The sequence below is a fragment of the Colletotrichum costaricense genome, assembly GCF_030867565.1.
Source record: "Colletotrichum costaricense strain IMI 309622 chromosome Unknown Scaffold_14.1, whole genome shotgun sequence".
Classification (NCBI taxonomy): domain Eukaryota; kingdom Fungi; phylum Ascomycota; class Sordariomycetes; order Glomerellales; family Glomerellaceae; genus Colletotrichum; species Colletotrichum costaricense.
Genome location: NW_026848243.1, coordinates 527396 through 554706, shown reverse-complemented (window position 1 = coordinate 554706; position 27311 = coordinate 527396). Strand labels below are relative to the sequence as shown.

Here is a 27311-nt window from a genome sequence, read left to right as displayed (position 1 = left end):
TATTCATCAAAATGGTAATGATCAAAGAGACGAGACATAGACTGAAGATTTGCGTGGGACGATGGTACATAACGGTGCTCTCCCTCGAGCAATTGTTTCCCCTGGCGCGAAGCTGGTAGGAAACAGATTATAGATTTAATGAGTAACCCTTCCGCATTTCTTGTTCATGACTTGTTTGGTTCCCATTGGTTTAGATGTGACTCCCTAGTTAGATACCTGTTGATCCTTTCATCTGTCGCGGGGCAGTGTAGCCGTACCACATATTGATCCCAACACCTTTCATTTCTATTATCATTACTTTGGTTTTCTGTCTGAGGATACTTCATCTCGACGGTATAATCGTCTAGGAGAAACTAGCTTCTCTCGTAATCCTATCAACTTTACCCCAATTACCAATTTCTCACAAGCGCTCGCCCTCGGCAAGCTTTCTCGTCCACACCTCCAAATCACCAGCTAACCCCTCAACGACCTCCGGGCTGGTAACGGCCTCGTTCCACGTCAAGGTAATCGTCGTCTCGCCGCCAGCGATGCCGGCTACGTTGACGCAGAAGGCTTGGGCGACGGTGCCGGCCGATTGGGAGAAGACGGCGCGGGTTAATTTCCACCCGTTTTCGCCCTCAGCCTCGGCCTGGCTGTCGCTGCTTCTGCTGCCCTCGATGGCGCCCAGGTTACTCACCTCCCAACTGTTCCCCCTCGCCTTGCCGTCTTTTTTTCGGAAGAAGTCGTGGAAGTCGCTTACGTAGCGGAGCATTGCTGTGATGTCGTCGTTGGGTAGGCTCGTCAGGCGAGTTTGGAGGTCGGTTTTGATGGAGGATGCGACGGTCCAGATTGCGGTTTCGAGGGTCGGACCCGAGGAAGCGGGGGAAGAGTTGCGGAGGGCGGCGGTGAGAGACTCTGAGATGGGATGATTCGTCGAGGTTACCAGGACGCACATTTTGTTATCGATGTCGAGAGTTGGGTCTCGCACGAAGCGGCGCATGCTGATGGCGGATGACGGTTCAAAGGACGGTGCTGTCTCTGAGGGGAGATGTCGCGCGAGGGAGGCTGCGACGAGGGCGTGGATGAGGGGCGTCAGAGTCAGGCCTTGCGCGCGGCATGCTGCGAGGAGGTTGGAGACTGTGAGGGCGGGGACGGTGACGATGCGGACGTTTGTGTGGAAGGGCGTGTCGAGGCGTATGGCTTCGCCCGTCCAGGGCGTCGCGGCTGGCTTCGGTTTGAGCCAGGCGGGGCCGAAGGCGGACCATAGTTCGCGGAGGAAGTAGGGCCAGGAGATGCGGCCGTTGACGAGGTTTTCTTGGGGGAGGGGGAGCGTTGGAGGGGTTGTGAGGGTGAGGATGTTGTTGGACTGGAGGTGGTGGGTGGTGGAGGGGGAGGGGTTGTTCAGGGCGTGGAGGAGGCGTTTGTGGAAGATTGAGCCGCTTGTGCCGTCGCTTATTGCGTGGTGGAAGAAGTAGAGTACTTCGATCTCTGTTGGTGGTTCACAACCTTGTGAGGGCTGGGTTGGGATGATGGAGATCTTCCATGGTGGACGTTGGGTTAGCTCGGGCCAGAGTTTGTCGTGTTGGTGGGAGAGGTGTTTGCAGAGGATCGCGTCCGGGCCGCTGGCACCGGTGTTGAAATCGGGGCCGGAGCCGGAGCCGGGGTGGGACGGAGGGAACCACTGAATATGGTTTGATAAGTTGATTTGTGGCACGCGCACGAACGAGGACGTCTGTTTGTCTTCGTCGGCGATGCCGACCTGCATGAAGGGCTGCTCTGCAATGACCTGTGCGACGGCGTCTTGGAGAAGTTGCTTGGCTTGGGAGAGGGTTGAGATGCCCGGTGGGAGCGCGTAGCGGCCGGTGACGGCGACGCAGCGGTAGAGGCCGAGGGAGTGCCGGGCTGTTGAGTACGTTTCCCTGTGTTCATGTCAGTTTGGTTCGTGCGAGGGTGGTATCAGGAAAGTGAGTTTGAATGTATCATACATGTTGCCGCATGGCCGGATTACTTCTGTTTGGGGGGTCATGACTTGCTACTTAGTTGGAGCTGGTGTATGGATGGCAGACGATGATTCTCGTCAATGGGACTAAGAAGTTTCTAAGCAGATTAGTCGTGAGTCGTGACTGCTAATGATGAACCAACACTTTGTGAGGTATGCTTATGCTGTTCATTCGTGATGTACTCCGTAATGACTGCTCGGATGAGCTGGAGCCTGGAGATGACGGGGTATACTGGATTCCTCCGCTTTGTTGCGTCGAGTTCCTGGTCCCTGCAGGCGTTCCTGAGCGCCCAGGGGTTCCCATCCTGAAGGGGCATAGCTCCCCGAGTTGACTGAATGGGCCATTGGACAGGGGTTGGGCATGACGAGTCGTAGCGGTATAATGTTCGCTTAGGATATGAAAGTTGAATGAGCTGTGGGGGCCCTCGGATAGTGAACACGACATCAAAGAAGATTAGCCAGGCACGCCAGACATGTGAACAAAGGTCGTTTGTTATTCTGGGAAACAAGACCCAGAAACGTGGTTACGGGATACCGTTAAACGTCTTTGAGAGCCGCGTGACGGCGCGCCGTTTCCAGAACGGGGATCGGCCATTCAGGGTCCAGACCGGCGCAATATTGGAGCTTGGACCATTTTGGACCGGAAGGTCCCGATTAGTCATTTCCTATCTGTTTTTCCGCCCCGAGATTAGGAGGGGCAGTGTGGGGGTTGATCCAAATGGGAAAGAAGCACCAGGGGTGGCCCCCGGTCAATTTCCCAAGGAAGACGCGGTTCACCACTTGCTCGCTCGCCGACCCAAAATATTGTCTTTCCCCATTGCGCGACCACCTTCCCCTGATGACAATGCGAATAAACACGGCTAGGTTGACCATCTCGGCCTCATAGCTTTGAAAAGCTCGTGTCGCTGTTTCTACTGCGTTCTCGTACTGTTATGACGCGACCAGTCGCCAAATCGCATCGCAAGAAAATGCAGCTGCGCGCAGCTTGACAACATACCATCACCACTACACTGTCGCCACCACTACCTTTGAACGTGGCCACAACCCCAAAACGCCATGGAATACAATCGATCGCCGTCGTTCGGCCTCGGCGCTCGAGCGAATCGTCGCGCTTCTACTCAATTGACTATCGACGAGGAAGGCCGTAAACCACTATTCTCCAAACCCTCCCGAGAGAGCCTCGAGCCTCAGAATCCCTCACCAGCTGCGGCAGGAAGTACCAGATTCGGATACTCGCCAACAAACGCCCAAACCAGTGCGACCGGCCGACCCCCCTCTCGCGCCGCGATCCCCCGACCTTCGAGCTCCCTTTCGCAGACGCCCTCCCTCAATTCGAACCACTCCATCGAGATCGTGTCTCCCGGCTCTCGCATCCCCAGACCCAAATCCACAATTGGCATTTTCGCCAAAGGCTCCGGAGTCTCCGTCGCCGAGGCCTGGAAGCTGGCGGATGAGAACCGTGTCCAAACCCTCGAGAAGGCGCGGCGAGCTACCCCCGCAGCCATCGACGCATCACCAAGCCCTGCCCCACGCCCCTATACCAATCGACAGGTCTCGGACGAGTCAAAATCGCGGCGATCTCTTGGCAAAGATGCGGTCGACTACAGCCGTCCTAGACCCCTTTCGAGGATGTCGAGCGACTCGTTGCGAGACAGCTACGTGGGACGGTACGGCGGTAGTCCAGGCTCGAACAGTCTCTCTAGCTCTGGAAGCTTCGATCGTCGACTGAGTCAATACGAACGGGAGATGGCAGAGTCGCCGAGCGCGTCTCGGGATCAGGAACATTTCTTTGGTAAGACCAGAGTGGGACCAAAGATTGCCGAGACAGGACACACCCTGGCGAGGAGGACAAGCAACAGCAGCCTTAACGGGTCTCAGAGTGCGAACCGGCGGGCAAGTAACAGCAGCTTGAACGGAGGCCCGGGCTTGGGTAGGAGGACAAGCTACGGCAGTTTGAACGCCAGTCCGCGTCCCGGAGCATTCGCAAAGAGTCATGTTCCTGAAGGACACATCAAGGAGCTCCTGGAGCAGGATGAGAAGGGTATTAAGCGATCCGCCAGGCCGAAACCAGACGATGACAATGCAGCCGATACACCGTTGCCCTCTGTAGAGACCTCCCGTCTGCCTCAGGAGCCCACTCCACCAACCTCTCGCCCGGCTTCTACGAACCCGGATTACCGATCCCCGGACAAGAGTTATGCGTGGCAGCTCGACGCGGATTTCACGGCGGGAGACTTGCAGATTTCAGACAGTCCACGAATAAGAACCGATGGCGCTGGCTTCAGCGAAGCCTCCGATCGACGATCCTCATACGGCAGCGCTTATGCTGAAGAGCAGCTCTTTGGGCTGAACGGAAATCTCAGGCGGGAGTCATCGCTAGGGCCTTCTCCTCGTGCTGGGCGCTCTAATACTAGGATCGACGAGATTCGTCAGCGGGAAGAGAAAGCCAAGGAAGAGCTTGCCGAGTCACGAAAGGCGCTGCCAAGAGCTAGAAACAATACAAGGCTGGAGGAGATTCGCGAAAGAGAAACAGAGGCAGAGGAGCATTTCGCGAAGCTACCCCGACGCTCCTACTACCCGACACCCGATGATTTACCAGACCGTGAAGAAGTTGATACACAAGCCCCGCCAAAAAACACGAAACTCGACGAGATACGAGCCCGAGAAGCCGAGTCATTGTCTAAGAAGGCCGTCGCCACTAGTCGATTAGAGGAGATTAGGGAACAGAACTCAATGATGTCGAGATCCATGTCGCCGGAAGCTCGGCGAAGCGAGGACTTTGCGAGAGAGTCGACGCCTGTCCGAGAAGCGGCTGGGGAGTCAGTGTGGCCCACAGAGGACGGCGAACATGTCGCCAACACGCCTGTCACAATCTATCGCAACTCACCTGTACGGGAGCGAAACAAATCGCTGTCTGAGTCGCCGGCGAACCGAAACGAGCGGGCGAGTCCCAAGTCTGCGAGGCCATTGGGTGCGCATGCGCGAACGGACTCGAGAGACTTGTTGCAGAGGCTCGCCAGAGCTGCAAGCAGCAGCCCTGCTCCTGAATCCAATAACCAGCCCGCAGCTACAGATGAGAAAAAGTGGCCAAGCATTGAAGACCTCGAGAAGGAAAGGCTGGAAAAGGCGAATCAGGAGGTAGAGAGATTGGAGAAGGAGAGACGAACGAGAGACAGGCTCGAGAGGGAGAGACTAGAGAGGGAGAGACTCGACAGGGAGAAGCTGGAGAAGGAGAGGTTGGAGAGAGAGAAGATCGAGATGGACATGCTCGCTAAGGAGAAACTCGAGAAAGAGAGACTCGAAAAGGAGAAGCTCGAAAAGGAAAGACTTGAGAAAGAGAAGCTTGAGGAGGACAAGCGTGAAAAGTTGAAGCTTGAGATGGAAAGGCTCGAGAAAGAAACATCCAAAGAGACTTCGCAGAGAGCCGAGACACAGCGGCGCAGAAGCGAGCCTAGACGGTCTGCCCCCGAACCCGAACCTAAGGCCAGTCCACCACGACGAAACCGCAGAGAAACTATCAAAGTGTCCGAGCCAGCTTCTACTGAGACGAACGGAACAGATGACTCCAAGTCCAGTTCCACGGACGAACTGAAAGCGCCGGAGGTAGGGAGGCCCCAATCTCGCGTTGACTTCGCTGCAAGGCGCCGAGAACGTCATCAGAGGTCAACCGACTCAGCCAAGGACAACCGTAAGAGCGTGGCCTTGTCGGATGGTGATCCTACCGACCGCATCGAACAAGAGAGGAACCTTTTCGCGCCTGCGGACAACCAGTCTGAGCGTGGATCGAGAGCACCTTCTGCAGAGCCTACTACCGAGGATGAGGATAAGGACCTCGCCGGCGAGACTCCCCGGCCGAAGAAAGTCGACCCGCTATCTCTCCCTACACCTAAAGTGACTGGGGCTTACGTCGAGACGCCTGCGACGCTAAAGGTTGAGCGTATCGAGGAGAGTACCCTACCCCCATTGAAGAGGCCTGACCCTTCGTCGAATGCGACTTTCGATAGACCGCAGAGCAGAAGAGGATCACGGCCAACCTCAAGAGCAGGCACATTCTTCAAGGCCTCCGAGTCTGGCTCCGAAACGAGTGATCAGAAGGAGACGACCGGAACGAGTACTACTACCAGCCTGCGACGCCGGAATAGATCGACCTCTCGGCCGCGCAAACCTCTGACCAACTCAGTCAAGCCGCCGACAGTCAAGGACGATATAAAGGAACTGCAACGCATCCATCAGATTGAAGACTCTACCTTGGACGATTTTGAGGAGCTGTTTAACATGCAGAAGCTCCAAAACGACCCCGACCTGGATATCGAGTCGATGCTCGATGACATTGCGGTCAAGAAAGAGGAAGTCGCAGCCAAGCCGAACATTCCAACGAGTCAGCGAAACCACGAGCTGGAGCAGTACGACAGGATGAGCAAGACATTGAAGGACGGGCTATTCAACATCCGTAGTGCCAAGCAGGGCATCGAGCGCTTGGAGGGGCAGGTGTCTCACGCCGAGGGCGGCAAACATGATGATGCTGCTACACTTGAGAAAGTGTCGGAGAAGCAGCCGCAAGCCAAGGGGTCGCATCACCGCCACAACCTGGATCACGCTCGCGATTGCCCAGACTGCAAGAGCCAGACTCCCATCAAGGAGGTGTCGTACCTTCACCTTCCTGTGCCTAGCCTTTACCGTCGCAACCCCTTCCGCCTTACATTCCTTGGGCTGATGCTTCTCCTTATGTCGCTTTGGTATGCCGCTGAGTCTGCCATGTGCGAGGCTTACTGCCGACCAACTTCATGTTCATCGACACCTTGCGTCTGGTCACCGACGGATCCCACTTGGGGTGTTGCTATTCCTGTGAAGCTCGATGAGTGGGCCACAGGTGGCTTGGGCCGGCAACTCGCAAACCAATACTCCGAGGAGGCATCAGATCTTTGGGCGGATGCGTTGGATTTTGTGACAGGGACCGATATTACGACTATTGATATCAACACACTTGACTTTTACGACAAGCGACAACTCCGTCGTCGTCTTCGCAAGAAGGGACTTGCGAAGCGGACAGTCGTCGAGTCAGCCAACGACAAGGCCAAGTGGGACGCTTGGCACGCCACGCGCGTGGCCAGCGAGAGGGCGCAAGACGCGAGAGAAATGGGGTATGATATCGGCGACGCGGATGAGAGCCTTGGAGACGATGAGATATTGTGAGAGGAGGTAATTATTCCCGGTTGTTGTACATTACTACTAGTCTTTTACATGCCGCGCTTGCTGCCGGATGACAGCACGCTGGATAAGACGCTTTGGGGCACAGAACTCCTTTGGTAATTAAAGATATTTGCAAATCAACATGGTCCGCCCCGTGGACTCTATACGTGATTTAGCCATGCGTGGGGGACGGATTGGCTGAGTCAAATCACGACATTCCGGGCCGATCGCGGGCTCCGCCGGATTCCGGGGGCTTAGCCGTCATGGCTCCGGTGAAAATATGGCTTCTTCTAACTTGCGTACTACTAACCCACAACCAACTACACGCACTCACTTGCCTTCAATGTCGTCTAACAAATTGCAAAATGGACGGATCCAACATTAGCTCACAAGTCAAAGCCAACTTGGTAGAGAAACCATGGTTCGGCTTCGACCTCGACGACACACTCCACGAATTCCGCCGCGCCTCTTCGGCCGCCACGACGAAGACGCTGGAAGCCATCTCTCGGAAACACGGCACTCCCGTTGACGAGTTGGAGGAGGCGTACGGCCACGTCCTCCGCGTCAAGACGGCAGCCGCATTTTCAGACGGTAAGACGTCGTTTGAGTATCGACGGGAACGCTTCTCTTCGGTGCTGGACCGGTTCGGGTCACCCAGCGACGATGCGGCGTTTTTGGATTCGTTATTGGATATCTATGAGCGGACTTTGAATGAATCGCTCCAGCTGAAGGACGGTGCGGAGGCGTTACTCAAGAAGTTGAAGACTATGGGGAAGAAGGTTGTTGTTATGACGGAGGGTCCGCAGGATGCGCAGGAGAGGACTGTGAGGGAGCTTGGAATTGATGGGTATATTGATTTTCTGGCGACGACGAATTTCTTTGGGGTGGCTAAGACGGAGGGACTGTTTGGGGAGGTGCTGCGGCATCTTGGGATCGGGGCGGGGGAGATTGTGTTTGTTGGGGATAGTGTGGTGAGGGATGTCGAGCCTGCTTTGAGGGAGGGGATTTTGAGCGTGCTTTTTGATGAGAGGGGGGAGACTTCTTGGGAGGGGAGGATGATGAAGGTGAAGAGTTTGAGGGATCTTGAGGGCTTATTTGGGGATGGGGATGCGTGAGATGGTAGATAGTCAGTCATTCACGATTGCAGCGCCGAGGCGAATGAAGATGTATTGGCATTCTCCTTCGGATATAGGGCGGTCTTGAGCCGGCTCCATTTTCAATTACGGCGACGCGGAGAATCTGATCAAGTCATGCCTTGGGGGAAGTGATCACTTAGATTGAAGTCATTACGAAGCTTTACACGGCTGTCAAAAGCATGGTAGATGGCTGTGGTAGTAGCGGTATCTTGCCAAATTCACGGCGGGACTTATTTTGAGCACCAACACTTTGCACTCAAAGGTACTGTCAAGCTGATCAAGGTAGTATTGGATTGTTTAGTTCAACGGCGTAGACGTGCCTGTATGAGATGGCGGTTGAAACAAGCATCATGATCCATGCTCGGCCATCGACGTCACTGGTAAGCGCTGCCATTGCCAACACCAAAGATCGCCAACAAACCAGGAACGTCTGCGCCTCTGTGCTTTCAAATCAGGAACCTACCCCAGATTTTTGCAGTTACCCATGACCACGATGGCTCGTTTTGAACCGGTTAAAATACCCGTCAAATGCTGGATGACGTCCGTACATGGGTATAGAATCAGCTGTGCTGCGCCGTAGGGCTTGGCAAGACTGCAGTCGGGCGGCTGCCAAGCTGACATTGAGCAACTGGGTAGAGAACCACTGATGAACTAATATCAGATTGTACAAGCAATTTAATCTAGATTGATCATGAAATCTCTTGGGTAAATGACGTTCTATGTATCAAATTTATACGAGTACATACAACAGCTATATCACGATATCTTAGCGAGACTTTATCTTTCCCACGAACGGATCCGAATAATACAGATAACACCGAGCATTACCATCAACCCGAACTCCAAGTACCGGTGCTTCTCGTCATCGTCAACTACAACTCCCCGGCTCTAAGAACCAAAACAACCACCTGTCGCAATGGCTACCGCAACATGTCCAGACCCCCACCTCATAACACAACCCACCCACTTTCCTATCCCAGAAAACCTCACATACGTCGTTACGCTAGGCTACAACACGTATGACACGCCCATGGCGGCCTGCTGCGACCCAAATTCACTCCAGCTCGCCGAGGGCTGCTACAAGTGGTGCGAGCTTCCCGCGACCTACGCCGACGAGGACACGGCGCTGTCTAGGTTCATGGCCTGTCGTCGTCGCTGGGCCAACAAGGAAAAGATGAGTACCAATGGGACATTGAAACATAATGAGACGTCTGGATATCCTTTCTACTTGCACGTTGCTGAAAGCGGACCCGCGGGGTCGGGCGTTACGACTGTGAGAGTTGGTATGTTTGTTTTGGTGGCTTCGATGTTTATGGGTTTGGTTTGATTGTGTTTTTGGTAAATGGGTTTCTTGATACAATCAAGATGTCATCCAGACTGTATTAGCATGGTGTTGGGAGCTAAGTCAGGAAGTTGTGGGGTGAAGGTATATTCCTAGTGTTCTTGGGTGTAAACATGGCATTGCCGGCCTCATTGCAGTCAACTATATGGAAACATGAGTTTGGATGATTGATGTCAGTAATGAGGGAATCGGGATTGACGGATTTATTCTGGCACATTTGATCATGCATCTCTACTCATTGTAACAATTCTCAACCGTGAAACTTTGAGCATCACTCAATCAAGAGTGACATACTTCAAGAAACTTGCAGAAACGGGTTGCAAATTCGTTGGTTGAGATCCGCATCCGCTCGGGTCCCTCCAAGTGTGACAAATCATAGGCGATGGATCTCTTTCCACGGAGACCACGCAAGCTCACTTGGTGTAGATCTCTATTAGTTTCATTGAGATTTCGATATCAAAGCGAGGGGGAGGTTGATTACCAAGGTGGCCGCAACCCCTCTTCCAATCGACTTACACCGCGATGCGCCAGCTTACAAATCGGCCATCACATCATCTTCAGTCTTACACACCTCACCTCCATACCGTTACTTCACTATAAACACACAGCCCGAACCTTCTCATCTCGCTACAAGACCTCAATCGACAAGTTTTCATCCAACCGTAACCACCACCAACATCAAACAAACCCTCATAATGGCACCCATCAGAATCGGCATCATCGGCCTCTCCTCAACCGCAACAACAGCCTGGGCCTCAAGCGCCCACCTCCCCTACCTCCTCTCTCCGCGCGGCCGCTCCAAATACACAATCACAGCCCTCTGCAACTCGAGCGTCGAAGCCGCCCAGCGCGCAGTGAAAGCCTATAACCTCCCCTCCTCCACTAAGGCCTACGGCAGCCCCGCCGACCTGGCCGCGGACCCGGACGTGGACCTCGTCGTCGTCTCGACGCGGGTCGATCAGCACTACGACACGGCTCTTTCCAGCGTCGAGGCGGGTAAGAGTGTGTACGTCGAGTGGCCTCTCGCGCAGGACGCGAAGCGCGCGGGGGAGCTGGCGGATGCGGCGAGGAGGAGCGGGGCGAGGACGGTGGTGGGTGTCCAGGGAAGATTTGCGCCGTCGCTGTTGAAGGTCAAAGAGATCTTGGAGGAGGGGAGGATTGGAAAGGTGTTGAGTAGTGAGGTGAGGGCGGCGGGTGGTTCGTTGGATCGGAATGTTTTGCCGGCTGGGTTGAAGTACTTCACTCAGCGCGAGATTGGAGGGAATGTGATCACCATCGGTTTTGGTCACTGTGAGTTCATTTCTTTGCCCTTGACATGGAAATCTCACCCATTGCTAACATGAGCGTTCAGTGTTTGACCAGATCCAGCACGTCCTAGGCGAGGCGACCATCCAACACTCGCACACCCAAATCCAACGCCCCGACGTCAAGATCCGCGACCCGTCAACGAAGCAAATCGTCGAGACAGTCCCAAGCAACGTGCCCGACCTCCTCGTCGCAACAGCGACCCTCCCACCCTCAAACCTCGTTTCCGCCCAAGGCGCCACGCTCCTCGCGCGGTTCCGACGGGGTCAGCCCTTCGGCGGCGAGCCGCAGCTCTCGTGGACCGTCAACGGCGAAAAGGGCGAGATCCGTCTCACGTCGCAGAACAGCGTCGCGCTGCAGGCCTTTGCGGACGTGGACGGTGTCAAGATTGAGGTTCAAGACTTTGAGAGCGGCGAGGTGGAGAGTGTGCCGTGGGCGTGGGAGGAGGGGTGGCAGGCGGAGTTGCCTGTGCCGGCGAGATGTGTCGGGGCGGTTTATGAGGCTTTTGCGGAGGGTGAGAGTTTGCCTAGTTTTGAGGATGCTGTGAGGCGGCATGAGCAGGTTGATGGGATTCTCTACAAGTCTGGGTGAGTGAGATGGCTTATATTAGTGTGTAGGCTCATGGTCTTGTCCCGGGGCAGGGACCCAACTGAGGTGTTTATCTAAGTATCATGAGAAATGTGATCTGCTTCTTCATCACTCAAGTCACTATTCAACGTTTAGTATTGTGATGTTTGAGATGTCTTGTGCTTTTAAACTCACTTCATGTTTTGGCGTTCACGCTCACTCTCGGTTGAGTCATCCGGCGGCGGCACTAACACGCAGTTAGGCAGACAGTTGCCTTCAAAGTCAGCCTCACTTCTACATCACCCAACACATATAAGCTATGCAAACCTACCACCCCTTACGAACAGCATACAAGCTTCAAATTCAAAGAATGAGTTCGATCCTTACATCCGTAATCACCATGAACACATCACCAATCTACTTTTGGCGGGAAACGGGGCATGAAGGCTACCTCTCCCAATGGTGGACCTCCAACCCCTTCACCCAATCTCCCTCTCCCTCTTCATCCTCATCCTCGTCCCCATCCTCATCTTCAACCCCCTCCACATCCATAACATTCAAAACAGCAGAACACTACATGATGCACGCCAAAGCCCTCCTCTTCACCGACCCCGCCGTCGCCCTATCCATCCTCAAAGCAGACCACCCGCGCAAAGTCAAAGCCCTCGGCCGCAAAGTGCGCAACTTCAACGAAGCGCTGTGGAACGAGAACAGAGAGCGCATCGTCCGCGAGGGCAATCTCCTGAAGTTCCGGTCCGCGCCAGAGTTGCGGAAGAAGTTGCTGGCGACGGGGGATAGGGAGCTGGTGGAGGCGAGTCCGATGGATCGGATCTGGGGGATCGGGTTCTCGCCGGATAAGGCACCGGGTTCGGATCGGGGACGGTGGGGGTTGAATTTGCTGGGTAAGATTTTGATGGAGGTTCGGACGGTGTTGAGAGAGGAGGCAGAGGTGGAGGAGGAGAGGAAGGGGAGGAAGAGGGAAGTTGTCGAGGCTGAAGCGAAGAGGAGGCGGAGTTCTGAAGAAGGTGAAGGGAGTCAAGTTGTAGACGAAGGGGCTGTTAAGAAGTTGAGACGAGGAGAGGAAGATGCAGGATCCGTCAAGACGGCAAATGACACGGCTAAAGGGGGATAGTAATGATGGGGTGAGGACATTCTTAGTTCTCGTTTGGTATTACATCGCGAAGTATGGGTAATCGCCTCGTCTACATGAAAGACACATTTTTTCCTTCTACACGTACACATATAGCCTTCAAGAGCGGTGTTGGTTTTTGTCTTTCCTCCCCCTTTGGCCACACTTCACATTGTGGCAACGTCGCGTCCAGTGTTCGCCAGTCCCATATGCCCCCGAGTATCTATTTTGTACAAGTAATAAAACACTTTTTTGTCGGCTGAAGATTTTTTGCGAGAAGGGGGCTTCTTTGTAGGTTGTTAATTCATCATCCAAACATCTTCATCGCTTATGAGAAGTACCGCCCCCTTGAAAAGTTGGGAGTGGTGGGTTATGATAGTAGTGTTGGTGTTGTTGATGGTAGTTTTGGTTTAGTAGTAGTCCTTTCCACTCTTCTGCATCTCAATGAGACGCCATCCTCTCGTTTCAGGGTTGCTGACATCCTCTGGTACGCGGGTGATACCGATGGCGTACGTCACCAGCTGCACCTTATCCTCCATGCCGGCCGCGAGCTCGCCAGACTTTGCGTTGCGGTAGACGTGCACCTCTTGTGTCCTGCAGGTGATGACGAAGACGGGGATTTCACCGGGGTCCAGCATGCGGGCGCGGACAATGTCGACGTGGCGGATATCGAGGATCTTGCCGTCCGACTTGAGGCCGGCGGTAAGGTACTGCTTCGTCAGGGCCTCGTACACGGAGTACTGGGCCTCAGAGAGCCAGAGCTTGAGGGTCTCGATGTCGCCCTTGACGTAGGCGTCGAGAACCTCGGGCAAGATGTATTCGCGGAGCTCCTTCAAGAAGGGCTCCGTTCGGAAGCTGGGGTCCATTGTGCGGAACTTCTTGATGACCTGGGCCGTCTCGTTCTCGGCGAACCATCCTCCAATCTTGTCCGTGACGAGTCGCGCGGTCTCGATGAGGGGGTTTTCGGATTCGCGGTAGACCTTGCCGGCGCTGAAGAAGCCCTGGGCGAACTTGTTCGAGTCCTTGAACTCGTTCCACGCTTCCTTCCAGGCGGCGTCTTTGTGAATCGTGACGTTTGTGCCGGCGCTTCATCACAGTCAGTTGGGAGTTCCGGACCTGCAGGTAATCCGCTTTTTCGAAAACTTACTTGGGGTCTTCCTCAAAGATCTCTGGCTTGCCGTGCTTAAGGGCCTCAGCCTCGCGCTTCTTTCTACGCTCCTCCTTCTCAACCCAGCCACCGTAGCGCGAGCTGCTGCCGTCATCGATAACGTCCTTGACGTTCTTGTAGGCCTCGGTTTCGCGGATGGGCTTGGTCGCCTTGTCGAGCGCGTCTCCCGTCACGTTAGCGACCTTGCGGACGCCCTTCATGGCGGTGGTATCCCAGGTCCAGGCGGCACCCTTTCCGATGGCGCCAGCGGTGGTCTTGACGGCGCTCGTCGCAGCAGAAGAGATGGCGCCAGAAGACTTCTCATAGGCCTCGCGGGCTTTGCGGACTCTCTCGCTCTCGGCAAAGTCCTGGATCTCGCCAGACAATGCCTTTGTCGACTCGTTCCATTCCTTGGACTTGCCAAACTCGGCCGTCAGTGTCTCTCTGAAGACCTCCCACGGCGTCTTGTCCCCGTGGGGCGGAGGAGGCGGCATGTCCTCCTTCTTCTCCTTTTGCTTCTCCTCGCCTTCCTTACCCTCCTCTCCCTCGGCCTTCTCGCCCTCCTTCTTCTCGGATGACTCCTCCTTGCCCTCAGACTCGGCGTCCTTGGCCTTGGCTTCCTCGGTGGGCTTCGCGGTATCCTCGGCAGGCTTTGCACCGTCTTCGGTTGCCTTGGGCTTCTCGGTCTGCTGCTGCTGGAGCTGTCTGGCCGTCAGGTGGAAAGACCTGGATTGCATCGAGCTCGAGATGCTGCGGACATCTTCAGGGAGAAACTGTGATCGCAATGAGGTGGATCGTGCAAAGGTGTGTCGTGATGAGACCAGCACAGCGTTACTACTGATGTCTGTGGAAAGTAACCGGCTGAAGGCGGGTGTCCTGCTGTGGTTTTGGACCGCCGCCCGCGCGGAAGCTCTTACGAGCGCATTCTGAGGATTTCTCCTCGCCGATTGCACGAGAGAGTTCATACTGTGTGTGTGTGTGTAGTATAACCCAAGCCAACCGCCTCTCGACGATTAACGCAAAAGAGGATATTAGAAAAAGAGAGGGAGGAGAGGGGCGGAAAGGGGATGCAGATGACGATTGGGGGCGAGTAAAGTTGCAAAGAAATTTTGGCTCGCGACAGGTTCCGACGGGGGTTCCAGAAGCTCTGGCGCTGCAGTGCTGGGCGAGCGATCTCGGTTGACAGCGGAGCGCGGAAAAAATCTGGGCCCTTGTTCAACCGAAGACGACCCGGCGCGCCACTCGGGAGCCAATCAGATAGCGGCAATGTCTCCAGACGTTCGAACGGGAGCTTTACCAAATTTCTGAAATCTTCATTGCAGCTGGGCCATCATCGTCACGAACAGGTCGCCCTCTCTCCCCCTATTGCGACAGGAAGCCTGACACAACTCCTGCGATGAGCTCCGCACCAACGACTCGCCTCTTGGCGAGATCCATCTTTCAGACTGCCGCCCGTCCATCCCCGATATCACGATGCTCCCCGGCTTTCCTCCGACCCTTCTCTCAGACCCCGATTCAGCGCGCCGACGATGCGAAGAAAGGAGGCCAGGAGCTTCTCGCTGCCATGTACGGCTCCCGCTCCACAGCCTCAACACCGGCACCGACACAGGGAACTAGCTCGCCCAGCCACAACCAGACAATGCTTCTCCAAACCCTGAACAAGGCCGCCGGCAAGTCGCTAGATGGCGGTCTCGCCTCAAGCGGCTCAGGCCTCGACGACCTTGTCCCCGAACAGGAGGACCTCTTGGAGCCGTACCACATGCACATCTACTCCCACAAGCACAACACGCATGTGACGGTCACGAAGCCCGACCGTGGCGCCATCATCTCCCTGTCGACCGGCAACATCGGCTTCAAGAAGTCCAAGAGGAAAGGATACGACGCCGCCTACCAATTGACGGCATACGTCCTTGAGAGGTTGAACTACGCTGGATGGCACAAGAAGATCAATAAGCTCGAGATCGTGCTCAGAGGATTCGGTGTTGGACGTGACGCGGCAGTCAAGGTTCTCATGGCCCCCGAGGGTAAGCTTTGGAGAAGCAAGGTCATTCGGGTGGCGGATTCAACGAGATTGAAATTTGGTGGAACGAGGAGCAAGAACCCAAGACGTGTCTAGAAAGGGGGTACGCTGTCTGGAGTTCGTGGGGGAAGAACAACGCAATAACGCCTGTACAATACATGTACAACTGTATCATATCACAAGAGCAAATTTCCTTGCATTCTGATGGTTTCATATCAAAAATGCAGATGTCCAACCCCACTGGTATCAAGTGCTGTACGCCCATTAAACCCAAACGCCAGACCTTTGTAACGCCAAACATACCGCATACCCTGATGTAGAGAATCGACGACGACGACCTCTACTTTCGAACCGGAGCCCTTTCGGCAGCAGGTAGGTCGCGACCCGCAGTATCCCGTACGGCCTTCTTGCCCTTGCCGTTGCCGCCGCGGCGTCGTTCCTCCTCGCTATCCCAATCGGCGTCCTCCGCTTGACCCTTGGAGTTCTCGGTGAGGAACCTCGGCGGCGATTGCTTCAGCATCCTAGAGCCTTCGTGAGCACGATCATCCTCCTCCTCCTCTTCCAGAAGTGCGCCGTCGGCGGTATCGTACTCGGGTGGGTCGATCCAGTCCCTAGGAACAACGCAGGGTAATGCGACACCGATGCTTGCCGCACGATTCAGCCAGCCGGGACCGGGACGGCCGGTAAGCTTTCTGCAGAGATAGGAAGTAAAGTGGTTGCAATTTTTCGTCAAGAGGTTATAGGAGGTTCCAAGGAAGTCTCTCGAGGCTTCTTCCAGAATCGCGTCGATCTCGGCCTGGGTTGCAAAGGTAAAGCCGTGGAGGATCTCGGACTTGAAAGTGCCGCCGGGGGGCTCCGTCTTGGGCTTTGTCCAGTATACTCCCGTCACACCTCGTCGCTCGTGCCCGCCGTAGGCGTACTCTCTGCCATTGATCACAACACCCGAGTGCAGCAGCGAAGCGCCAAATGTCCAAAGAACAGAGGATAGACGTCCTGGCTGCAGTCACTTTGTTAGCTGGGCTGGCGGTGACGGAACCAAGCTGTCGGTTCGGTGGGTCCGAGCAACTTACAGGTAGCAGATCATAGACATGGATTGTGACTTCGGTTTTGGATAATGACAATGTCGACCTATGCGACGCGGTAGACTGCCTGGGATTGCTCGATCGTGGAGGCATGCTTTTCTGCAATTTGTCGGGTGAGGTGTTTTTGTAGGTTGTGGGTGCTGCTGCCTTTTTGGCGTATTCCAGGTTACGTCGTGAGAGCCTGGGCAGCTGCGAGTCGGGTGGGAGGGGCGCGGCGTTGTTGGAGAAGATGAGACGAGGCACGAAACGGAGAAGAGGGCCAGTCTGGGGAATAAATGCGCTTAGGGAATACTTTCGAGGACACGAGATATGGGGGATGTTTCAGTGAATGAAGGACGCAAATACAATGAAATAGGCTGGCTGCAGAATGAACAGAAACGTTTGACGGAACTCGCGACGAGAAGGAGACGGAAGCAAACGCAATGCACCCGGCAAAGAACCTCAAGGCAGGTCTCGTAGCTTAGGTTCCTTGGGCTTGGCTCGGGCGGTGCTCGGCGCTGAGAAAGCGGGCGTCAGCAGAAAGGCAAAGTGCTGCATTGAACAACATCAAGGAGCCTGGAGGTTGCTGGTTGATGGGAGCTTGAAGGTAAGGTCAGGTACTTGGGCAGCCAGACTTAGGCCATAGAAATCGGGTGGTGGTATGCGGGATGCACAAGTACTCTTCACTGCAAGCGGGTTGAGCCAATTGCGATCCAATAGGATGCAAGGAATGAGGTCAGAGGTGGCTCCCAGCCCCGCGCTTTCCTCCAGCTTCCTTCGGGCTTCGAGCTTCCCAGCTTGGTTGCGTGGTTGCTGGGATCGTTCCTGTTCAGTGGTGCTGTCAGCGCCTTCCAGGTTTAGGTGGTGGCGGCGCGACGGCGGAATAGAAACGCCGGGATGGAAGTTGACCCCCTTCAGGTACCTGGGCCCCGTTTTTGGTGGGGCACATTAAAATTCATCTAACAAGGCCGGCCACAACACCTCTGTCGCGAAAGCTTTTTCTTCTCGATCAAACAATCTGCGAGGTTTCTCTTCCTCTTTCTACTCTCTTCTCTCTCTACCGCTCTGCTCTCTGAGTCGTCGGGCAAATCCGCGTGATTGAGGGCTGGTCACACAGCCAAGAGTCGCCAAAACGACGTCCTTCATCCTCCTCCCTTCTTCCTTCACTTCTAAATCTCCCTCTTTGCTACCCCGCGCAGCTAGCTCTGCCTTTCGCCAAGCTCAAGTGCTTCACTGCACTTTACTCTACACCACCACACGTCACTACGCAAAATCAAGACGCACAATGCCTCCCAAGAAGCAAGTCGTCGAGGAGAAGATCCTCCTGGGCAGGCCCGGTAACAACCTGAAGAGTGGAATTGTGGGTGCTGCGCCTTGAGCCTTCGCTTTCGCCTTGGCCTTAGAACCTGTCCGGGATCAGGCTGACCCCCCTTCTCTTCTCTTCAGGTTGGCCTTGCAAACGTTGGAAAGTCCACCCTCTTCCAGGCCATTACCAAGTGCAACCTGGGAAACCCGGCCAACTTCCCCTACGCCACCATCGACCCTGAGGAGGCACGTGTCATCGTCCCCGATGAGCGCTATGATTGGCTTTGCGAAAAGTACAATCCCAAGTCGCGCGTGCCTGCCAACCTTACGGTGTACGATATCGCTGGTCTGACGAGAGGTGCCTCCACTGGCGCTGGTCTTGGTAACGCCTTCTTGTCGCACATTCGCGCCGTCGATGCCATCTTCCAGGTCGTTCGTTGCTTCGACGATGCCGAGATTATCCACGTCGAGGGTGACGTCAACCCTACCCGTGATCTCGACATCATCAGCGACGAGCTGCGGTTGAAGGATATTGAGTTCACCGAGAAGGCACTCGAGAACCAGAAGAAGAAGACTCGCTCTGGTGGCAAGGGCCTCGAGCACAAGAAGGCTATGGAGGAGCAGGCTACCATTGAGAAGATCCTTCAGCACTTGAAGGACGGCAATGAAGTCCGCAAGGGTACCTGGGGCCCCAAGGAGGTAAGACTGACAACTACATTTCTTTTCCTCATCCCACGCCTCTCGTCACATGATGACAAAGGATCTAAGATCCGAACTATAAACCCAGCTCTTCGAATGCTACGGCATATTGAGACAAAAAACCCATTCTGATTTGACACAACTCCCTCATACAATCTTGTTGCAAAACACGTGTGAGAGAAGACCATTTCTGACAAAAACGACAGATCGAGGTCATCAACCCCTTGTTCCTCCTTACCGCCAAGCCCGTCGTCTACTTGGTCAACCTCTCGGAGAAGGACTTCATTCGCAAGAAGAACAAGTACCTTCCCAAGGTTGCCGAGTGGGTTAAGGAGCACGCCCAAGGCGACCCCATCATCCCCATCTCCGTCTCTTTCGAGGAGCGTCTGACCCGCTACGAGACTGAGGCCGAGTCCAAGGAAGAGCAGAAGAACGTTGGCGCCGAGTCCGCTCTGCCCAAGATCGTTCTTCAGATGCGCAAGGTCCTCAACCTTGGCAGCTTCTTCACCACCGGCACGGACGAAGTCCGCCAGTGGACTCTCCGCAACGGCACCAAGGCGCCCCAGGCTGCTGGTGTCATTCACACCGACTTTGAAAAGACCTTTATTCAAGTCCTCGTCTACAACTTCACCACGCTGAAGGAGCTCGGCACCGAAGCCGAGGTCAAGGCTAAGGGCAAGGTGATGACGAAGGGCAAGGACTACGTTGTGGAAGATGGAGACATCTTGCTCATCAAGGCCGGTGCCGCCAAGGGTTAGAGAACGAATATCTGATGGAAACTTGAGATATTGGGAATGGTCAAAAGCTCTGCCTTTTCGGTTTAGATATCACTGCCGGTTAATAGAGGTCCTTTGCCACCATAGGCTGCCAGATATGAGATGTGTGAAATCTGTGAGATCATTGGTGAAATACTGCAATGAAAAATGTTGTGCATATGAAGTACTTGAAAAAAGAGCCATGTGCTTGTTTCCTGGCTGCCTGTGTCCCTTAATCGCATAAAGGGGGGTTCCCCCGACCCAGCTTCTGAGCGACCGCAGCACAGACCAATTGGCTTCGATACCTGCTGAGCTTCATTCAGGTTCAAAGTGCTGCTGTATGTTCTCTCCAACAACACCTTTGAGATCCCTTCAACCTTCAATACGATGTCTCAACCTCCAATAAATCGTGGGCATGGACGAAACATATCAGTGACGAGGCGTGAGTGCTTATCATCCACCATGTTAAACCCTCCTCCAATTTTAGAGCCCGCTTTCTTCTCATTCTATGTGTATCTCATCACCCTGGCCCTGGCAGAAGCTATGGCCTATAGCTCATGAATGAGACTGAGAATGAGGGAGGGAGTATCACCGAATCTTCACTAATACGTTTCGTACAGCGGTTCGTCCACGGTCCTCGACTAAGGGTCCGCTCGACCTGGACGAGTGAGTTTTACTTCTCATATTGCCATGTTGGCCTTCTCTGACAGGCTTTAAGCACTCCTCTGAATGACCCGTTGTCACCAAAAGCCGCCGCCACAGAAGACACGACGCAGCAACGCCCAATATCAGGACAACGCTCGCCAGCGCTGCCTCACTCTCCCGCCGCTCCGCCCCTGAAGACAACCGTCACCAAGGACTTTGGCTTCCTCCTGCGGCCCGAGATCTACCACACCATCCAACCCGTCAACGTCCCGGTCGCATTCAGGAACTCGTCCAAGCAGCCGCCGGCCGATGCTCCGCTCGAAGACCTGCTGGCAAAGGGCCACTTCCGCGCCGCCGCCATTGCCGCGGTCCAGGAGCTGACGGCCACGGGCAGCCCAGGCCGGCCGCGGGTCGCACCGTCGGACCACCAGAGGATCTTTAGCCTGCTGTACACGCGGCTGGCGTGCCTGACGCTCATCGACGCGACGGCGGTGGCGGCGCAGGAGGTGAGGGCGCTGGAAGACTTGAATGCAGGCGTCTACATTGACGAGACCACGGGCGAGCACTTGGTGCCCTGGGAGCTGCGCGTGCTTAACGTACGGCTACAGGCTCTCGGGTTCAGCGACCCGCGCAGGTCCGTCATGAGCTACCACGACCTGGCGCGGGAGGCGCGCGAGCAGATCAGCAAGGCGACGGCACGGCACGATAACTCGGCGAGGGAGCTCTGGAAGGCGCGGCTGCAGGATCTGGGTGTTGCTGTCGCGGGCGCGCTGGTGGAGATGGATGACCCCGCCGGCGCGGCGCATCACTTGGCTACGCTTAAAGACCGCGGGAATGGAAAGATGGCGCTGTCGAGGGCTCTGCTGTGGCTTCACTTGGGGGATGCGGACGCGGCGAGGCGCTGCGTTGTACCAGGGGAGGGCTCTGGGGAGGACGGGAAGCATGCTGAGACGGTTGTGGGCGCGCTTTGTCAGATGGCTGATGGGGAATATGAGGCGGCGCTTGCGACCTGGAGAGGGCTGAGGGAGGGAGTTGCGGATGAGATGATTGGTGTCAACATGGCGGTGTGTCTTCTTTACACTGGCAAGTTGACAGAGGTGAGTGCTTTTCCTTGTCGGGTCTTTTTCCTCGTTCTCGTGTTGTTACTTGTGGTCTCATTTCATGACACACATTTCGTGGAAACTCAAGCATGACAAAGACGGCTGACAACCAGCTATACATCAGGCACGAGCCATTTTTGAGGACATGGTCGGATCCGGCTACTCATCGCACACTCTCTTGTTTAACCTCAGCACAACCTACGAACTCTGCACGGAGCGGAATCGGAACCTGAAGGTGAGGCTCGTTGATAAGGTGGCCGATCTGGAGGAGACTCCAAGAGGCTGGGAGAAGAACAATGCCGACTTTAAGTTGTAAAATCGCAAAGGAAATAAAAGCATAGCTTCGTAATGATCCTCCGAGCCAATGGAGCATACCTTGAGGTAGGATAGGATTGTCATGTATTACTGTGCAAGCCTCATGTCCGTGTGGTCCCCGAAAACGGACTTGCCCAATTGGAGCCATCCTAGCAGATGACACCCCTGTCGGTTCAATGAACCAAGTCTCCGCACTGGCATGCACAGTCGGGGACCGGACTTGCTTACAACGCTTACCAAGATGCTTACCTACGAGACTTGCATGCTTTTGCAGACTGACAAACCGTACAGTCAACACCAGACGAAGTGCAGGTCGGCCGCTGGAGGGAAGCCAAGTCTTTTTGCGGCGGGGGGGAGTGATGCGAATACGGTTCTGATTTGTGTTCAGATGTTCAGATGGTGAGGTGATGTAAAAAGGATGGATGTTCCCGCGGTTTCCGGCGTCGGGCGGTGAAGTTTTGGAGGCTAGAACTTGTGGTGTTCTTATTAGAGACATCGCCGGTGGAAGTTCTCACGAGCCACGCAAGTCCTACTTTATTGATCGACTGTGAAGTCGACGACTGAACAGGTAGAGATCGACTCACACAATAAGAGGCACATTTTCAATTTTTCAGTTCAATTCAAACAACATGGAGTCGAGAGCCTTTCAGGAGCGGACCCTTCACCTGCTTGAGAGGATCGCAGAATCTCAGACGGCATTAGAAGCGCGCCTAGCCACAATGGAGACGATGCTCTCCCACCACAACACGCAGCCGTCACTACACCCAACCTTTCCGCAATTCCGCCAGCTGCCTCCCGAACTACGACTCCGAGTCTGGTCCCTCGTCGCCATTCCACCACGGGTTCTGCGTCTAGACGCACGGGACGGGAAGAAGACAAAGTCGAATAAATCATCATCCCCACCGCCGCTGTTACGTCCGCCCGCCATCGCCGGAGCGTGCCGTGAGTCGCGGGCCGTGGCGACGAAGCATGGCGCGCTGGCGAGGCTCACGTACGAGGGGGGCGAGATGGGCAAGGGGTGGAGGACGCGGTGTTATTGGTTTGATGGGGATCGCGATGTGCTGGAGTTGGATAGCTGGGTTGACGTCGAGAGTGACCAGCCGCGGGGCATTAGAGGACTTGTACAGAGGGCGAGGCATGTTCTCGTGGGTCGCGCTGAGGCGGAGTGGTATGCCCGCCTATTCGAGCGCGCGGCGCTGGTGAAGCGCGTGAGTTTGAAGTTTGATGCGTTGGGTGTGCGGTGTAGTGCGCATGGTCGGGACGCCGTGAGACGTATGTTCGGCGGAGGCGGGGCTGAGACTACGATCGTTGTTACGGACTTGGAGGACGCGGATGAGATTGCGCGAGTGAAGAGCGTGCTGGGCTCTGGATGGCGGAACCCGGTGTTTTTGGAGTTTGATCTGGAGCTTTGGGCGAGGAGCGGGACGGAGAGGGTCGGACGGGCTGTGAGGGATGAGAAGTGGATGAGGAGGTTGAATGGGACTTGGGCGAGCGAGGTTGCGAGGGGGTGGGTTATGGCTCGGGCTGGGGCGTCTATACCAGCCAATGACGGCGGTAGAGGGGATGGGGGTTATAGAGAGAAAGATGGAGTCAGAGTTGCAAGTGATATGGGAACCCCGGAGATGAAGTCACGGATTGCGAAGGCGACGGCGCTGGATGTGGAAGATGGGTTTGTGAGGGAGGCACTTTTGGGTATGCCCAAGGTCAGGTTCGTGAGAGCATATTGTCTTAACGAAGATTATGGTGCTTGCCATTCATAGCAGAGTGGCCTTTACCATCTTTTACTTTGTATATGCCGAGACCTTGCGGCTGTGAGCTCCGCGCCGGCTTCAGTCTCGTCTCCGTCCCGTCAAGCCCACTCGGCCGTCAGTCTTCCCGCTCCAGACGGCTCTCAAGAACCACATATGCATCCTTACCTCGGTGCTCTACCTCTCAATAACTGTCTAATATTATAGACGGAATAAAGGAGCAAAGCTTCCAAGTTAAGGCTGCTGTCAAGAGGAGAAGCTTATCCACGAGGCTCTGCTCGTATAACCGTTGCTCCATAGAGGCATTACACCGAAGGCAAGCCGGTACTGTTCAGACTGTAAGCCAAACTCCATTCGTCTGACCTCCAGAATTCAAAATGTGTTGGGTTTTCACGGTCACCATTCATCCTCAGCGCAAGTACCTCCCAGACATAGCTTCCAGCCGGCACAAATGTCCTGTTGTTCTCTGAGCCACCCCAGAACCACGCTGCCGTCATTGGCTCCGCGTCTGTTCCGACGGTGTCGTTGTGGAATGGCGCTTCGCCAGTCTTGGTGTTCACCATAGAATAAGTGACTAGCCTACTCCTTACAACTTGCTGGAAGGCGAATCCGGGATATATGCCATCAGGATAGGCGATGGGGTTCTCGTCGATGCCGACGCTGGCGTTGTAGGTGGCATTGAATATCCTTCCGGGCTCAATATCGATGAATGCGAAGTCCGGCAGCCTGACTCCAATCAGTTTGGTCTGAGTCCGATCAATGATGGGTAAGTTGAGCAGCGATCCTCCATAGCCAGTATAGGGTACTGTCAGAAGATTAGCCTCAGAAGCTGATGATTGGACTGATATGTAACCGCCGAAAAACGACAGCCGAGCTGCGGCATCAGCCAAGTCGGGTTCGGAGAGGATCGATACTGCCACGGATGCAGATTCACCGCCCTTCAACGTTAGAGTCGTGGGAGTAATCGATAGGTTGGTGTAGGCATCGCTGATGTTGGGCAAAGAGAAGGTGTAAGGGGCTGCAGGATCGATCACGTAACCTGACCCCGCTGGTAGATGATCCAGCTGGTAAGTGAGCTCCTCAACACCCGTGTTGGCGAGGGTGAAACTTAGGAGCGGTGGTCTGTGATCGGTGTCATTGAAAGCAAGATCCGTCACGTTGACCGTCGTGACGCTCCGCACAGCACTCCAGGCATCGACCCTCCCACCTCCTTGCTGCTGAACCGGGGCCTTGATAGCATGAACCATGAAGTTTGGAATACCATCGTTGTAGTCTACAGGACGTGCCGTGGCCACGATAGCATTGCGGATCTGGCGCGGCGACCACTCGGGATGAGCAGACTTCACAAGGGCCGCGACGCCGCCTAGGTACGGGGTTGAGAAGCTCGTTCCGGCCCATACGCCGAGGCCGCCAAGGCGCGCGGGGAACGGCATGGCGACGTACTGTGATGGTCCGAGAACGGCAACGCCCATGTGTGTATCCAAAGCCGGACCCCAAGTTGTCCAGGATGATGGCGTGAGGCCTGTCTGGTTGTTGGGTATGAAGCTGAGGTTCATGTTGGCTGACGATGGATCGCCGGTCAGGGAGAGATCTACGCGGCCGTGTTTTGCGAGCAGCGATATGAGTCTTGAGGCTTCGTCGAAACCGATGTTGACTGCTGCGCGTACGGAAGGGCTTAGATTAGTGCTACCCATGCGAGGGATGCTGAGTGCATGAACAGCGTAGTTGGGGGCGTAACCCATGACATATGGTATTCCGTACTTGGTGGTGATATCAAAAGACGCGTCATCGGGGTCGCTCCAACATTCGTATCTAGACTGGAGAAGAATCGTAGTTGCCGGATTTGAGGGCGGTTTTGCGCCGGTTGGAAGAGGTCGGCAAGGAGACACAACATCTTGGGGTCCCTCCAGAGCCGCAGGATCGAAAGCGCCAGGCCACCACAATGTCAAGTTGATCTGGGTGGGCAGGTCGAACATTTGCGTATCGGTGGGATCACTCGGGTGGTAGTACAATGGACCAGCTTCACCGCCAGCGGTCCAATTCCCTTGCCATGTATACACAGGGACGAGGGAAGTATCGTAGGTACCGATAGCCATGCCGCCGCGACTGGCCGTGGGGGCTCTGATCGAATACAACCCCGGACCGGTGTTACCGGCAACAGTGGTTACAAGAGTGCCGTTGTCGAACATACGCTCTATTAACGCGGGCCAAGGGGCTAGCCTCATAGTCAGCAAGTGAACGCGGTCAATCAGTAGGCAGATGGAGGCGCAACAGTTGCCCGTCTATGCAGGACAAGCACCACTTACCTTCAGGATATTCCAACTCGTAGCTGTAAGGAATGGAAATGATGTCCAGATGCCGCTCGTACATGTGAAGGAAGTCATTCACCTGGTCGTCTCCGTTAATGGGGTTGACGCAGTCAGAGTTGGCGATCGCTTCAAAGGTGGCATCCGGTGCGACACCGGTATAGCCCCATAGCGGATCGCCCTTTCCGCCGGCGATGCCGAGATTCCCGGTGCCGTGCGGGTCACAGCTCCCGGCAGAGTCGTTGGCGCCGGTCCGCAAGTTGGTGGTATATGCGATGTTCGTTTCTACCAGGCCAGGTGCGGTCACATCAATCGCGGCATCCATGATGGCAACGCGGACGTTTGCGCCAGTTACATTCTCCTCGTGTAAGCGCAAAACGCCAGTGTCCTCATGCGAAGCCCGGAGAAGCGCGGCCTTGGAGGCGATCCTGGTGCTGTCGACATTGGTTTGCACAAAGCTTCTGCGCTCAAACTTGTCTGTCTCTGGATACTTTTGCTGCCCTGGTGGGAATGGCTGTTGCCTCGATGTTCTTTGGTTTTCGAACAACCCCCCTTCGGAGGGAAGACGCCAAACATTCTGGGCATCAGTGACGACAGCGATGGTATTCAGCGATGGTTGATGGAGTTGAGCTACTCCTTCGCCGCATTTCAGCGAGAAAGAGGCTCCCTGTAGAATGTTGGAGTTGTACTCGCGGAAATCATTGACGGAGCAGTGGAAGCCGTGTTCTTGAAGTCCGTTCTCGATGCTCAATGACACACCTTCGGACTATTGTCATATGTTAGCACCTTCAGTCATGGAATGTCCAACAGCCAAGGTACCGCACGCTCTCCGTCGTAACGCCATATTCAATGACATAGCTACTACGTGGTTTTCCACCTATAGGTAATGGGACAAGTGCAGCGGTGAAGCCTGCAAAGATGAGTCCGAGATGTCGAATGTAGCGCATGATGCGCAAGCGATTGGGTGAGAATTAAGGACTTCGACATTGACGACAGTCTAGCATACACATATCTGATAAAGATGCTTAGTGAGGTTTTATGTACTAAGGATCTTATAGGTGGGTTTAGGCTTCGCAAAGGTAGCATATCCATCCGAACCGGCCGGCATCAGATCGCTAGGTCGAACTCTAGATAGATTACAATAATCAGGTTCTTGCCCTCCTTCTTAAAACAGCTTGGTTCTTCGTGATCTTCTGAAAGCAAGCAAGGATTTGATCCGATACCGAGCCTCGCGGGCCGATCTTCCCGGCTTACCTCTACACCCGCGCTTGCCACGCGTGCCGCGCTCCCGATAGGTGTTAACATGTACACCATGAGACAATTCAATGATTCTTTTGGAAACCTTACGATTGGCGTACTATACCAACATCATTACCGTGCGCCGACCATATCGTGAAGCTTGCTGCCCCATCAACAATGCTGTGTCAGCGTATGTGTTCTCTAGAGCATCCAGGAGCTGACCGATGGAAATGGTACTATCCCACCGACTGGTAGATGGCGTCACTACTAAAGTACGCACTCTGATGGGGGGTAATAGCAAATCGTATATGAATCCGGTCCTGT

At 55.0% G+C, this 27311-nt stretch overlaps 11 protein-coding genes across 11 annotated transcripts; 7 read left to right on the top strand and 4 right to left on the bottom strand.

Moving 5' to 3' along the window:
- Positions 1 to 400: 400 nt before the first annotated feature.
- CCOS01_12072 (uncharacterized protein) lies at positions 401 to 2005 on the bottom strand (the record flags this gene model as incomplete). Its single annotated transcript, XM_060460222.1, has 2 exons — positions 401 to 1898; positions 1965 to 2005. The coding sequence occupies 2 exons, from the start codon at positions 2003 to 2005 to the stop codon at positions 401 to 403; spliced, it is 1539 nt and encodes a 512-aa protein (XP_060309165.1).
- Positions 2006 to 3034: 1029 nt separating this feature from the next.
- Positions 3035 to 7171, top strand: CCOS01_12071 (uncharacterized protein; the record flags this gene model as incomplete). The annotated part of the gene is made up of 1 exon (XM_060460221.1): positions 3035 to 7171. One exon carries the CDS (start codon positions 3035 to 3037, stop codon positions 7169 to 7171), a length of 4137 nt encoding a protein of 1378 aa, XP_060309164.1.
- Positions 7172 to 7533: 362 nt separating this feature from the next.
- CCOS01_12070 (uncharacterized protein) lies at positions 7534 to 8283 on the top strand (the record flags this gene model as incomplete). Its single annotated transcript, XM_060460220.1, has 1 exon — positions 7534 to 8283. The coding sequence occupies one exon, from the start codon at positions 7534 to 7536 to the stop codon at positions 8281 to 8283; it is 750 nt and encodes a 249-aa protein (XP_060309163.1).
- A 937-nt stretch (positions 8284 to 9220) lies between these two features.
- Positions 9221 to 9631, top strand: CCOS01_12069 (uncharacterized protein; the record flags this gene model as incomplete). The annotated part of the gene is made up of 1 exon (XM_060460219.1): positions 9221 to 9631. The coding sequence occupies one exon, from the start codon at positions 9221 to 9223 to the stop codon at positions 9629 to 9631; it is 411 nt and encodes a 136-aa protein (XP_060309162.1).
- A 548-nt stretch (positions 9632 to 10179) lies between these two features.
- CCOS01_12068 (oxidoreductase family protein) lies at positions 10180 to 12650 on the top strand (the record flags this gene model as incomplete). Its single annotated transcript, XM_060460218.1, has 3 exons — positions 10180 to 10936; positions 10998 to 11538; positions 11888 to 12650. Coding segments are annotated over 3 exons (2061 nt in total), but the record flags the coding sequence as incomplete, so codon positions are not given.
- A 407-nt stretch (positions 12651 to 13057) lies between these two features.
- Positions 13058 to 14759, bottom strand: CCOS01_12067 (Tim44-like domain-containing protein; the record flags this gene model as incomplete). The annotated part of the gene is made up of 2 exons (XM_060460217.1): positions 13058 to 13733; positions 13795 to 14759. 2 exons carry the CDS (start codon positions 14757 to 14759, stop codon positions 13058 to 13060), a joined length of 1641 nt encoding a protein of 546 aa, XP_060309160.1.
- Positions 14760 to 15190: 431 nt separating this feature from the next.
- CCOS01_12066 (uncharacterized protein) lies at positions 15191 to 15910 on the top strand (the record flags this gene model as incomplete). Its single annotated transcript, XM_060460216.1, has 1 exon — positions 15191 to 15910. One exon carries the CDS (start codon positions 15191 to 15193, stop codon positions 15908 to 15910), a length of 720 nt encoding a protein of 239 aa, XP_060309159.1.
- A 244-nt stretch (positions 15911 to 16154) lies between these two features.
- On the bottom strand, positions 16155 to 16989 carry CCOS01_12065 (uncharacterized protein; the record flags this gene model as incomplete). The annotated part of the gene is made up of 2 exons (XM_060460215.1): positions 16155 to 16811; positions 16885 to 16989. 2 exons carry the CDS (start codon positions 16987 to 16989, stop codon positions 16155 to 16157), a joined length of 762 nt encoding a protein of 253 aa, XP_060309158.1.
- A 1171-nt stretch (positions 16990 to 18160) lies between these two features.
- CCOS01_12064 (uncharacterized protein) lies at positions 18161 to 21695 on the top strand (the record flags this gene model as incomplete). Its single annotated transcript, XM_060460214.1, has 6 exons — positions 18161 to 18235; positions 18322 to 18879; positions 19086 to 19632; positions 20255 to 20300; positions 20353 to 21376; positions 21504 to 21695. 6 exons carry the CDS (start codon positions 18161 to 18163, stop codon positions 21693 to 21695), a joined length of 2442 nt encoding a protein of 813 aa, XP_060309157.1.
- A 628-nt stretch (positions 21696 to 22323) lies between these two features.
- CCOS01_12063 (uncharacterized protein) lies at positions 22324 to 23509 on the top strand (the record flags this gene model as incomplete). The annotated part of the gene is made up of 2 exons (XM_060460213.1): positions 22324 to 23402; positions 23458 to 23509. The coding sequence occupies 2 exons, from the start codon at positions 22324 to 22326 to the stop codon at positions 23507 to 23509; spliced, it is 1131 nt and encodes a 376-aa protein (XP_060309156.1).
- A 238-nt stretch (positions 23510 to 23747) lies between these two features.
- Positions 23748 to 26695, bottom strand: CCOS01_12062 (serine endopeptidase; the record flags this gene model as incomplete). Its single annotated transcript, XM_060460212.1, has 3 exons — positions 23748 to 25657; positions 25749 to 26507; positions 26557 to 26695. The coding sequence occupies 3 exons, from the start codon at positions 26693 to 26695 to the stop codon at positions 23748 to 23750; spliced, it is 2808 nt and encodes a 935-aa protein (XP_060309155.1).
- Between the last annotated feature and the right edge of the window lie 616 nt (positions 26696 to 27311).